The sequence below is a fragment of the Nicotiana tabacum genome, chromosome 19 (assembly GCF_000715075.1).
Source record: "Nicotiana tabacum cultivar K326 chromosome 19, ASM71507v2, whole genome shotgun sequence".
Classification (NCBI taxonomy): Eukaryota; Viridiplantae; Streptophyta; class Magnoliopsida; order Solanales; family Solanaceae; genus Nicotiana; species Nicotiana tabacum.
Window position 1 is genome coordinate 138,940,642 of NC_134098.1, and position 14,212 is coordinate 138,954,853.

At 36.0% G+C, this 14,212-nt stretch overlaps 1 protein-coding gene across 1 annotated transcript; it reads left to right on the forward strand.

The window, feature by feature from the left end:
• The first annotated feature begins 1,087 nt into the window (after positions 1-1,087).
• On the forward strand, positions 1,088-12,621 carry LOC107819757 (uncharacterized). The gene is made up of 14 exons (XM_016645904.2): positions 1,088-1,395; positions 1,955-2,031; positions 3,092-3,250; positions 3,765-3,978; positions 4,893-4,979; positions 5,111-5,250; positions 6,068-6,148; positions 7,018-7,082; positions 7,963-8,138; positions 9,102-9,232; positions 9,325-9,412; positions 10,591-10,807; positions 10,989-11,095; positions 11,791-12,621. Exons 1-14 carry the CDS (start codon positions 1,228-1,230, stop codon positions 12,274-12,276), a joined length of 2,196 nt encoding a protein of 731 aa, XP_016501390.1. The 5' UTR covers positions 1,088-1,227; the 3' UTR covers positions 12,277-12,621.
• The last annotated feature ends 1,591 nt before the right edge of the window (positions 12,622-14,212 follow it).

A 14,212-nucleotide genomic window follows, 5' to 3' on the forward strand; every position in this document is an offset into this window, starting at 1 on the left:
TCATGCACTGATGTAGCGTCATTCCCCTCATTATGGGTGTCACTAATTGAATCCTCGGAATGAGGTTGATCCCCTCGAATCTCGGGGTTGCGCATGTCGTTAACAGTGTTATCAGCCATGTCTTATGATCTTTTCTAAGACAAAAACAATCAAAACACGTTAGTAAAAAAGGCAAGGATCAATTTAATTACATGGCTATCTAGCCCCCACGGTGGGTGCCAAACTGTTTACCCGTAAAATGGTACAGTTGAATTTATATGTGGTTCATAGATAAGTGAATTAATTTGATCCTGAAATAAATAAATAATCGAAGAATTGTACAATACTTAGCCTTAGGATAGAGATGAAACAACAAAAGCAACGATTTCGGGAAAAGGGTTTCCGGGCACAACAACAAAGAAAATCAAGAAATAAGAAATAATATTGGATTGAGCTTTGTATAGAGTATAACATAAGTTTGCCAGAAAATTTGTGTCCTTTACAATGACAACTGAGCTCACTATTTATAGCTATGAAGAAGGTCCTAGGGTCGTGCCCTTATTTAATGTCAATTATGAGGGGCATTGATTAAGATATAATGGTGAACATAAATACCAAATTCCTTATAACGGGTAACTGCTCTTAATGCCATGGAATATTCTCTATTAAATGTTATCGGGAAAAGAGCATTTATCACATCTTTATGAGCGTTATTCTTTTCGGTGAAAAATAAAACAGTTGCCTTCGGTCTTTAGCCATCCCATGTCTGGGGGTTCCACGTGTCATAACATATTTTATCCTATATAAATAGTAGTTAATTTTATGCAAGATTTAACGTATATATAACATACATAGTGATAAGATAAATTAATATTTTTATACTATCGGTATAATTTAATTTATTCTATTTTATTATTTTTCTTATTACCAATTTCATTTATTATGAATAATTACTTATTTTTATATTCCACGTTAAACCCAATATAATAGGGTCCATTAGGAATGGTACTTAAAAAAAATTCAAGTTAAAGTAGAGTAATTGTGATTCCGCCATTGGAGGCAAATGGACAATTGGAAAGGTAGGTGAGTGAGTGAGGTGGTAGCATGACTCGGTCTCCAGCTCGTAATTTCATTCTCTACGCAAAGGCAAAGAGACGTAAGACGCCATCGACCTCAACATCTCTTCGATCGCTTTCCTTCAGACGACGTACGGCGAATTAAAGGAAAGCTCGATCAGAAGAATTAACTATGTGGGTGTTTTACCTTATATCGTTACCCCTGACGATGGGAATGGTCGGGGTAACGCTGTGGTACTTCGCGGGACCAGACGTACCTCGTTACGTACGTTACACCGTTGGATACACCTGGTTCTGCTCTCTCTCTATCATCATCCTTGTTCCCGCTGATATCTGGACTGTACGTTCTTCACTCCCCCCTCCCCATTCTCATTCCTTTTTTGGATGACGAATCAGCTCTCTGCATCTCAACTAAGCTATCCGCCTGTTTCCTTTTTCTTTTCTTCAGCATGTTATCACTGTGCTTTAGTTGGGGTCAATTTTATAAATCTTCAATATCTTTCTGCTTTATTTCAACCTGTTAGCCGGTACGGATGTATGGTGGATATAGGAGAGTACTTCGTAACGTAGTCAATACTATCATCAAATATTGACTAGTTTTAGCGGGCCAGCTAGAGGCAAATTCAGAATTTTGACTTTACAGTTCAATCTCTAAGATTCTTATTACCCATTGCACTTTAAAATTATGGTTTTAGAATTTATTATTTGTTGACTTTTTAATGATTTTTCATATGTATATTTATTCTTCATGTCGAAAATGATGGGTTCCGTGAACCCATCCCCATCAAATTCAATGTCCATCCCCCCTGGCATAAACCTAGCCGAACATACATAGTTGCATTATGCATTTGTTTTATTTCTACTTGACAAAGGTTTCAGTATCGTTTGTTTTTGTTCAGACATTATCGAATCATGATAAGGGACAAATTTCTTTCTTTTGGATCTGGTCTTATTGGAGTACATTTTTACTCACTTGGTAAGCTACACCATCTGATATTCTTTAAGCCAGTGCTGTTGAAACTGTGGAATCTTATGCTAACTTCCAGTGTCGTTGATTGCTTAGTTAAATGTTTGCTTGAAATGCATAGTATTGATGTGTGAATAATTTAAATATAGAAGACTAATAGTACTTGAAGTACATTGTTTTTTCAGTAAATGTTGTAAGCTAACATGTGATCAGGACGATTTTTGGTATTGTCAGCTTTTGAGCTGAAGGGTTATCTTTTAAAGTATTGGCATACGAGGAAAAGTACGAGTATTTCTGATGAGTGATATGAGGAGAAGTAAGAGTATTTGTACAGCAATCTTTTCAATGTTCGTCCAGATTGAAGGAAACACTGGAAACTCGAAAATTTCAATGGGAGTGAATGCTTAATGTGCAGACTGCCACAGGCTTTTGTTTTTGTTCAACTTTGTGGATGGATGATCAATTTAGCTCGTATTACCTGTATCAATTCTCCTAAACTTCTTAGTCTTACTGGTACTTTATCACATTAACTTGTGGCTAAGATTAGGAAAAATATATGACAATGCTTCTGCTGAATCTTTCTTGATGATTCAGCATGATATCTTTGTTTAGAGGTATCTTTGTGTACCTGTTGGATGATTCAGCCATATCTTTGTGTACCTGTTGAATACTTATATGCCCAGCTATCCCAGATTTTCATTTGAAAAGGCAAATACCATGCAGCATTTGTGTATGTGCCCATCCACTGGGAAAATAATGCAACTCTAGAATTAATACCCTCTCAAGACAGTCAAAAATCGATGTCTAAGCCTTATACTTCTGTCCTTGTACTTATATTCAACTGGACATTACCAGTCTTCATTTCCCTTAATGACACACGAAGAAAAATAGTACTTATGTTTAAACTGCTCACTGTGGCGAATAGGTGTTATTACTTGATAATTAATGGTTCTCTTTAATTTCAAGTTTTATACCTTCCTTTAGATATTGCTTTATTAAAATTTGGATGGCACTGGTTGGGGTGCTTTGTTGAAGTGAGCATTTTATCATGCATTATGGCTATTTTCAGGGTTGTAGTGCCTATAATTCAGGGTTATGAAGATGCAGGGGACTTCACTATAACTGAAAGGCTGAAGACTAGTGCACATGCAAACTTAGTTTACTACTTGTGTGTTGGTGCTATCGGGCTCTTCGGACTTCTCTTGCTCGTCGTTGTTCAAGAATACCGGTTTATCTCTCACTTTCTCAATAGTTTGTGTAGACTGCAGTCTTATGTTTCTCTTCTCCTGATTCTGCATTTTGTTGTACCGATCATATTGGATTGTTTGTCATTGAATTATGTTATATTTGCTCTAATAAAAAGAAGTACACTGGTTTTACAATTAGACAACTCTACTTGCCAAGTGCAACAAGAAGGCTGCAGCGCATGCTTTTAAGTTTTAACTGTGCCATGGAAGCATCTTGGTTAAGCAGACCATCTCTATTTTGGGATTAATGAGCTGACCTGTTAGTCTCTACTAAAGTGTGATGCGATTCTTGAATTTAATAACAATAAAGAGCATATATATATAAATACATTTATCTATTTGGTCATGTAGGAAGATTAAGAAATAAAGCAACATCGCTTACTCCATTCTTTTTTTTTTCCTGCAAAATTCTCTCCACCTTTTACCGCTCCTAGCTTCAATTTCCAACTATTGATCCCTTTCTTGCATTCTCAAGCTCTAAATATGCGCATGCAGGATAGGAAACATTCCTGGTTTTGCTATGGCTTGCTCCAATACATTTGGTCTTGTCACTGGTGCATTTCTCCTTGGCTTTGGTCTAAGTGAAATTCCAAAAGGCATCTGGAGAAGTGCAGATTGGACAATTCACCAAAAGATTCTCTCACATAAGGTGGCGAAAATGGCCGTCAAACTTGATGATGCTCATCAGGAATTTTCAAATGCTATAGTAGTAAGTTCTGCTTGACACGTGGCTTTTCTTCTATCATTGTTCATAGTTCATACAAGGTCTAAATTGTCATTACATATACTCTGCTTGTTAACATTTACTTGTAAAAGATTTTTCTTGACAAGTATAATTTTTTTCTTGACAACTAGAGTACAACTATTATATCCGGGGATGAAGTATGTTTAAGATGGAAATGTTGAGAAGATACTGGGGAGATTTGATTTGTAAATTGTAACATATTGTAATACACAGGGGCGGAGCTAGCATGCGGAATACGGGTTCGGGCGAACCCCGTTGCTTTGATTTAAATCTTGTAATTAGAACCCACTAACTTAAACGCACTACATTTCTGAACCCATAAACTTAAAATCCTTGCCCCGCCTCTGGTAATACAAGATAATTTGCACTAAGAACTTGCTAATGCATTTTCAATTGGCCTTATTGCCCCATGTTTACCACTCTGGTTTAGAATGACATGAGTTTTTTTAACTGAACCCCACTGTCGGTCGCTTCTAAAACCGACCAACATGAGAATTGGGGATTTGCCCATAAAAATTACTAGAAGAAAAGGGAGAGCTCAAAGGGAATTGGGTTCATTTCCGAAACTCTCCACAAATTTCAGTTTCAGTTGTGAAAGTGATGTTCATATCTTGAGCGCAGCTCTATAATTGCCAATACTCTATTTATACAATAAAGAATCTAGCATTACCTCTAGCTGCTTTTGAGACAATTGGTGGGGTGGATTGATAGGTATGTACAATTGTGCGTGCATTTCCCCATCTGGGCTATATTTGCTTTGACTGTTCATCTTTTCAACCTACCCAAAATGCTGCAGTTGGAGCAAAGATTAATCTTGTTGAAGATGAACAACTCAAGATTTCTCTTCCAACAGTAAAGATGTGGTTTCATACTTTCAGGTTGCCCAAGCCACGTCAAAACAGATGTCAAAGCGTGATCCTTTGAGATCTTACATGAATGTCATAGACAAGATGCTGATTCAGATGGTAATCATGCTTCTCTTTGCAGATGATTTTGCCTCAAAGCTTCATATCAGCGATTTAGGCACTTCTATTCTTGTTAAATGCTTATCTTCTCATACGCATTAAAGCCTTTTCTAGTATTACTTTGAGTGCAGCTTAGCGAAGATCCCTCTTTTAAACCACAAGGTGGAAATTTAGGAGAAAATGATATGGATTATGACACTGATGCAAAAACAATGGCTACACTTAGACGTCAACTCAAGATAGCTCGAGAGAAATACTACCGATACAGAAGGTACATGTTCATTGCTGACTCAAAAGATTGAGTACATGTAGTCCATGGTTAATTTTTTGGATCATAAGTGTTTAGTCATGACGTATAATTGCCTATCCACATATTGTTATAGCCTGGATACACTCCTAGGTTTGAGACCTTTATTTTGAGCTTAAGAATGATATTAATTGCTTAGGAATCCATTCTGCGCCCGTGGAAAACTAGCCCAAATTTTGTTTTCCTATTCCTTATGCCTGCAAGGATCATGTTAAGGCCCTGGTATCTCTGAAATCTTCTTCATTTTATCTTATCTAATTTCCAGATTTGAAATGTAGTAGTTTCATAACGTGTAACTCTGTGGCAATGGTCTTAAAAGGCAAGTCTTTCCACATATGACAAGTTGACAACTATGGTGCTGTAGGTTAGTGGTTTAACCAGGAACATTCGCAAGCATTGGGATGAACATTAAAATATCTTGCAACAACATTGTCCTTAAAAGTTCTGGAGACCATGGTTTCTATTTAAGAGCTATGTTTTTTCTGCTCTCTCCAACTGTTGAACCCACTTAAGCTCTCTTTTTATGAGAATTGTGTTTTGTGTTAGAGGGAAATACTGAAACATTACTGTATGTTTAAGATGTGCAGAGTAAATCAATAAACTAGTAATACATTTGCCCGCTGGTGTGTGCTAATGAGAATTATCTATTCAGAGAACCACGTGATTTATGGGTGAAACACCCAACTTCATACATTCAACTCATGCAGTTCCTGATTTCATTTAAAATTCCGTTGGCACACTAATAGCATATAATTAACTCTAAGTCTCTTGTCTAATACAGCGAGTATATGAATTTTGTAACTCAAGCGCTTGAGCTGGAAGATACCATAAAGAACTTTGAGCACCGAAGTGGCACTGGATGGTTTGATCTCTCTCCTTTCTTTCTTGTTATTTCCTTTTATATTAACAGTAGAAGCTACACCAGGTATCTTGTTGTTATTAACAGTAGAAGCTAGACACTTATGGGAAAGTTTTAGAAGCATTATACTCCTAATTTATATTAAAAGACGGATTGTTGAGTATTGGAATGTACCGGTTTTCAAATGGATCAGAATGAATGTTGAGGATACATATAACCGATCCAAACTAGTTTGGGATGGACGTAGTTGTTGTTTTAGCAGTCTTTTATAGCTATAGTCCTATATATATAACTCTGGAAAGCAGTAATTAGTTGGTAGTTGTTCAAATATCTAGTGCGTTAATTATGCTAAGGAACATAGGTCTTTTATGTACGAAACTCATGGTTCAGAGCTTAAAATTGATCGATGATGAAGTGAACCGGCAGAATCAAAGAGTACTGTTCTCTTTCACTACCGATCTACCCCTAATCATGGGCTTAGACCTGCCTGCTAATTCTGTTGCTTAGGTTTTGTCTGGGACATCGTTACTGATTTAGGTATTTTATTTAACACCTGTAGTTCATATCATCATATGACAAATTGATAGAATGACATTTTGGGATTCAATCCCAAAAGAAAGTAAAAGGGAAGGGATTTGACACTTATCTTTCATTAGGGGAAGTATTCTGCTCACTATCATGCTGTTTGCTTGATTCAATACCAGAGCTAGAAATTGTGCTGAGGCACATGCAGTAGCAAGACAATATATTTAGCTTTTCTTTGATGTGAACTAGTCATGCTAATGGTATATGGCATACAAGATCTTGTCTTGTAGGTTAAGTTGTTTGTACTGATTAATTGATTATAAAGATCTATTTCTTAAACTTGGCAGGAAATATATATCAAGCTTCCGGCCTGAAAGAGGTGGAAGATTAGGGTCTACGCTGGACATAATAGGTGATCTTCAGATTTTTTTCGTCTATTCTATAATAAATGGAAATTCTCATTCCGGCATTTCTTGAAACACTTCCTACTTAAATGCTTAGCAAACGGCGGAATATGTTACAAGATTTGATTTCAATCTTGATGATGATTTGCAAAAGAGAATATTGGTAATTCTCACATAATCCTACCTTCAAAATCTACAAATTTCTTGTAGTAATGCATTTTCTAGTTCATACTACAAAATGTAGCCATGTAAAATGGCTTCAGGAAGAAAATGCCTTTCCTATCTTTTGGCTTCAGGAAGAAAATATATTTTTCTGTATAAAGCAATCAAAGAAAATGCATTCACAATAAATGACCACATTAGTGCCTTCACAAGAAGAGGTGGGGAGAGGTGATTAGGCAAGACATGGCGCAGCTTCAGTTGACCGAGGACATGACCCTTGATAGGAAGTTATGGAGGTTGAGGATTAGGGTAGTAGAGTAGGTAGTCTAGAGTGTTCATAACAGTAGTATTGGCACGTAGTCTCGCTTTCTGTTGGTAGTATGTTTTTATGACTAACCGATTTCTTTCATTGTTAATCACCTTACTGTCTTGTTGTTTTTATTCTGCTTTTATATTACTTTTTGGTACTGTCCCTTGTCTATATTTTCATTAATGTGGTGCTTATGCTTTCCTAAGCCGAGGGTCTATTGGAAACAACCTCTCTATCCTCACAAGGTAGGGGTAAGGTCTGCGTACACAGTACCTTCCCCAGACCCCACGGTGTGGGATAATACTGGGCATGTTGTTGTTGTTGTAATAAATGACCAAATTACAAAGGAACAATAATAAAAAGAGAATCAATTAAATGACCAAATACAATGTGATTATTAAGTCGCATCTCTGCAGAGTTGATTTGGCGTTGTGTATTGGCAAAGCAACTTCAGAAATTTTTGGCGATCGTCTTAGGCTGTATATCGGCTTCTATACTTCTTGCTGAGGCAACAATTCTACCAAGTGGAGTTGATTTATCTCTCTTTTCTATTCTGATTAATGCCACAAAAAAGCACGAGATGCTTGTACAGGTAAATTTCTCTCTCTCTCTCTCTGTCTCTCTTTTTACTTCTATCCTCTCTTAGTTTTTGAAATTAAGATATATAACTTTGTAATGATGAAAGCTTCTTCTGAACACCTTGACTAGATTTGGCATAGAACTTTCCAAATGAGTTATTTAGCAATAGTCAACACAACATTGTGCATCATTTATCCTGTGCACAAATGTTTTGAACAGCGATTGAACTGAGAAGGTGCTTTTCTTTCACTAGTTGTTTGGATTCCATATATGATCTCAAGTGAGATGGAGTAAACATTTGTTACTAAAAAGATGGACTAAACATCTGTTTTTCTTTTTCTATTTCTCTGTAGCTTTCTTTTGTTCCTTGTTTGGATCATGTCCTTCTACACACTACATAGAGGTAAAGATGTAGTGAGAAGAGTTAGTAATGCCATACATGTACTTTTATAAGCATTGCTTCCTGTTTTTCAAAGCTTCTCTCACACTACAGGTATCTCGTTGTTTAGATCTACGAGATCAAGAATATTTGTTAATATGCCTGAGTTTGCAGAGACACGGTTTCCCCCTTTCTTATAGTTTGAATCTTTTGATGGCTCTTAATGGTTGATGGATATCTTTCTCTGGTAATTGTAATCAAGTTAAATGCTATATGGCTTCTTTTCCTGAAAACTTTTTTATCAGGGAACTGGTGGAATGCAGAATTTGCCTGACCTTTCCCTCTTTGGAAAAGAAAGTTTAATTAGTTGTAGTTTTATTGGGAGTTTGTCTAACTTACTTTTCCCTTGGACATTATAGAAGACTGTTTGACTACTTATGATGTTGTCTAATTTCCCTAACATAAGGAAATGCCACCTAACTTTTGTTTTGGCATTAAATTGGATGAGCTAAATTGGTTGTGTCTTGAAGTTACTTCATAGCTTGTGCATTCATATTTATGTTTTACCTGTCTTCTTTTCCCTTATTTCTGGTGCAGGTTGCTGCCTTTATTCCTTTAATGTATATGTGTTTGTGCACATACTATTCCTTGTTCAAAATAGGAATGTTGACATTTTATTCACTGACTCCAAGACAAACAAGTTCAGTCAGTTTGCTTATGATATGCTCGTATGTCTCTTTGTTCTTCCTTTTCCTTTCTTACTGGAATTTGCAACCATTCTGTGCCTAATACTTCTTAATAACCATGTAAATCATATTAGGATGGTTGCACGCTATGCTCCTCCTATTTCATACAACTTTCTCAACCTTATCCATCTCGACAACCGTGCAAAGACTATCTTTGAAAAGGTAAGTAACTGATCCATATGTCTTTTTGTTAGCTAGAATGTTTAATTCCGGTATGTCAAATTATAATCACATATTGGATTTTCTTGTGAGGCACAAACAGAACTCCCTTTTGCCCATTTTGCATGACTTTGATTGGCTTTCATGAAGTTGTAGAGTAAGGGCTTGGATTTTTTTATTATTATTTGAATTTGTACATTTTAAAATAATGGTTGGACGATGTGGATGTCAAATAATTAAAATAACGTAATCTTATATTTTAAGAATACAAGATTAATATCATGGGTTCAAGCTGTGAAAACAGTTTCTTGCAAAAATGCAAGGTAAGACTGCGTACAATAGACTTAACGTGGTTTGGCCCTTCCCCAGGACCCCGCGCATAGCGGGAGCTTAGTGCACCGGGTTTTCCTTGGTAATCTTATATTTTAAATTGACTTTTCCGAAAATCTTGGACTTTGTCATGTAAGGGAGAAGTTATGTACTAAAACAGAAAACAAGTCAAGCGAGATGAGACGAAGGAAGTGGAACACAACCACTCTGAAATATGCAGCTCTGTTTTTGCTCTCATAGTTAGTATTCCATGGATGATTATAGGACTGCAACGAGAGAGAGATTACAGAGAAGCTACCTCAAAGAAAAGATTACAGAAAGTTGAAATGCGTACTTGGTTCCGGACGTACAATGTATTGATACACGTATTTTGCAGAGAGAACACGAGGGATTTGTTCTTTATTAGTATTCTTCTCTTTAGCAAATATTGAGACTCAAATCTTAAATTTCAGCTTAAATTTGGGAATTCGAGTGACATGGTGTAGTTCATAATATTCGTCAGACATATAAATTGTAGTTCATAATACTTCCAACTATAGCTTAATAAATTCAATCTTGCTATAATCATCCTTTTTGTCTATCATGATGATCTAAGGCCATTAGAAATTTAGAATAAAATTAACCAATCTAGTTAATTGGTCAGTTTATTCAAGATCTCTTGTCTAATAAACAAATTCATCTTTTCCTAGTCCACTTGCAATTGGTAGTTAGATGCATAGACACAAGCAGGCACCATAATGGGAAGTAATTAGAAAAAGGAGGGAGATGAACAGATATTCTGAACTTTCATAAGAAATTCGTCTTTCTAATTGACCATGCAAGTTGATGATTTTGTCATTGCATTTATGCAGAGAATGGGGAATATTGATGATGCGGTCCCATTCTTTGGAAGAAATTTCAATAAAATATATCCGCTTATTATGGTCATCTACACCTTATTGATTGCGAGCAACTTTTTTGATCGAGTCCTTAGCTATTTTGGGAACTGGAAAATTTTCAAATTCCTGAGTGAAGAGGCTGATGATTTGGATGGATTTGACCCCTCAGGACTCATTATTCTGCAAAAAGGTTAGTCTTGGCATTTATCCCTATGTGACACATGTTATTGGAGTTCTGCCAAAATAAATTTGTAGCTTGGGTATTGTTTTTTGGGAGAATGGAGGTCTAAAAGAAGACAATATAAGACAAGTAGTTTAAACTTTATGCAAAACCAGGTAATGCACAAAATGACTTTGATTTCACTTCTCAGAACGTTCTTGGCTTGAACAAGGACATAAAGTAGGTGAGCTAGTTGTTCCATTGGCAAGGAATTTCCAAAATGCAAGCTTGGATCTTGAATCTGGCAGCAATAATATGGTATGTGATTCTCGGAACATGACATATTCTTTCCATCAGTTATCTGGAAAATATTAATTTTACAGATGTCTTATTTCTCACATAAATTTCTTGGTGTTTTACACTTTGGCGTCCACTGTTTTACAATTTTCACCTTCCTTGCAAATGATACTAAACAGGAGAACTATATCGCAAGGCAGGTTTGGCACATTTAAATCCTGTTTTCCTGAACTTGCAAAATTTGCTTAATTTGAAAAATACTTTTTGTCAAATAGAGTTTCAGAAAAAGTACTTTTAGACAACAGCTATTTGTGATTGGCCAAATCATTTGAGAAATATTATGGAAGCAGTTTTTTTATAACTGTGGTGTTCGGGCCAGCTTGCGCAAACCTCGACTAATTTCACGGGGTACATGCTAGTTGCTACCTCCCGCTAGCACAAGGACTTGGTAACTCTGTCCAGTCAGGTGGGATGAAACCACCTAATGTTTTTGCCTCCATTGAAATTTGAATCTAAGACCTCATGGTTCTCAACCCACTTCATTGACTACGACGCCACACTCTCACAAGTAGTTTATGTCTGGCTATTCTTTCCAAGATAATGATGTGCTCTAAGTGCGCAAGCTTTTATTAGTTTTGCGGTGCATATGTGAATTATCCACCGTGAATGATTATTCTTCCGTATTGCATGTGACTTTGGGTTTATATTGGTAAAAGCTTCCTGAAACAAAACCATCAACAAGACTGAGGGAAGAAGATAATGTTAGCAATTCAAAACCTCTAAAAGGAGAGGCACAACATGAGAACAGCAAAGAGGGGATCAGTGGAAAGTACAAGGCAAAAAGAGCAAGACAGATGAAGAGAGAAAATAGCATAAGTTCAAATGAGAAGAGCAGGGACCGCCCCTTGTCTTCACGGGACGAAAGCTCCATGATGGATATGCATGTTCAACCTTCTAGAAGCTTATCCTCAACTTGGAGATCAATGAAAACAGGTTTTCGCAACTTCAAGTCTAACATGGAATCAAATGGATTTGTCCCTTTACGTCAAGTTCAAGATGCAGGACACAGTCGTGCTTCCTCAACTGAATCCCTGGATGAAATATTTGAGAAGATAAAGAGGCCAGGTTCAGAATCTACAAACTATGACAGTGACGATGATGTTTATGAAATGAGCTTGAAAAGTTCAAGGCCAAGAAGATAATATATGTCAAATTTTGTCAGAGATCAGCCTACCAATTTTGTGCCAGAATCAGGATATTGGTTGTAAAGTTTGTTCAATATTCTTTTCTCCAAGTGGCAGGTTTCTGCGTTGCAGATCCTTTTGGCATCTGTTTTTGTTGTAACAAGTAGTATAGCATAGTCACTCCTTTACCAATTACCATACAAGAAAGCATAAGCCACAACTTGAAAACCTTCTTAAAGAGTTGGAAACATTGTTATTGGAAAACTCCAGTTTCTGTAATGACTCACGCACGGTTGCTGTAACGCTCCCTTTTAAGCATTTCCATTTTAGGAAATATAATGAGACAATGTCTGCTTCCTTTTATTTTTCGTGGAAAAGTTCTTTGACTCTCGATTAGATGTAAAAAGGTTAAAAACAAAAATTGAAGTTTTATCCATATAAAATAATATTTACATGATTGTATAAAAAGTATATCACGATGAGCATCTGTTAGAAAAGCTGGTGATAATTTGTTGGTATAAAACTAATTATACTGAATGAATAAAATTGTTTGCAACATTAGTGGATAAAAGTTAAACCAAAAAGAAAGTGTTATTCTCACCATCACACTCCCCCCCACCCCACCCCCCCCCCACCCCCCCCACCACCACCACACCACCCCCTTCAAGGTAAGCTATACTTAATTCCAAATTAGTTAGATTTGACTATATAATTGTCACTATTTATTGTGCTCCATGAACTCATTTCAATCTGATATCTAATCGTTTAATATTTTCTAAAATTGAAGTTCATCATTACTCCCTCCGTTCACTTTTACTTGTTCATTATGCTAAATATAAATTTTTATTTTGCTTGTTAACTTTAGCAAATTAACAGAAAAATAATTCTTTATCCTGTTTTACGTTTTTCATTAATTACTCATTTCTCAATGATTATGCTTGGAACACTATGTTAATTATTGAGACTATTTATCATTATTTAGGTTTATATGGTAAAATATGCTATAATTATTATTTTATTAAAGGACTTGTAAAGTTAGTTGTTGACGAGTAAAAGTGAAATGAGAGATACTTAATTTTGTTATAAAATAAAGACAGTAAAGTAAAGACAAGTGTAGAGAGAAAACTGATATATTATTCAAACTTCAAACTTATGTACATAATAAACTGAATTCTCCTCTATTTATAGAAGAAAGGAAGTTGTTGTGTAAGCTGCTACTGCAAGCTGCTGTGTAAGCTACGACTGCAAGCTGCTGTGTAAGCTGCTTGTAAGTTGCTGTGTAAGTTGCTTGTAAGCTGCTACTCTAAGTTGTTGTGCCAGATATAGATAATCTTCTACCATGGGTAATATTTATCCATAACGGAGTACCGGAAGGATAAGCTTCTTCGGGAGGCTTATTTCCAATGGAGTACTAAATAGATAAACATATTTACGGTGGAGTCTCATATGGATAAGTTTCTTCAGGAAGCTTATTTACAACGGAGTACTAAATGAATATCCATAATATAATATATTTATAACACTCCCCCTTGGATATTCATTAGAAGATAATATGCCTCATTAAAACCTTACTTGGAAAAAACCCTGTGGGAAAAAATCCTAGTGAAGGAAAAAGAGTACACATATTTAGTAATACGCATTGCTAGCTGCCTCATTAAAAACCTTATAAGGAAAACCCTGTGGGAAAAAACCTTAGTAAGGAAAAAAGAGTACATCGCATATGTTACTCCCCCTGATAAAAATCTTGTTTCAAATATTTAAGTCTCCGCATTCCAATCTTGTATACCATCTTCTCAAAAGTTGAAGTTGGTAAAGATTTAGTGAATAAATATGCCGGATTGTCACTTGAACGGATTTGTTGCACATCAATGTCACCATTTTTCTGAAGATCGTGTGTGTAGAATAATTTTGGTGAAATGTGTTTCGTTCTATCTCCTTTTATAAATCCTCCCTT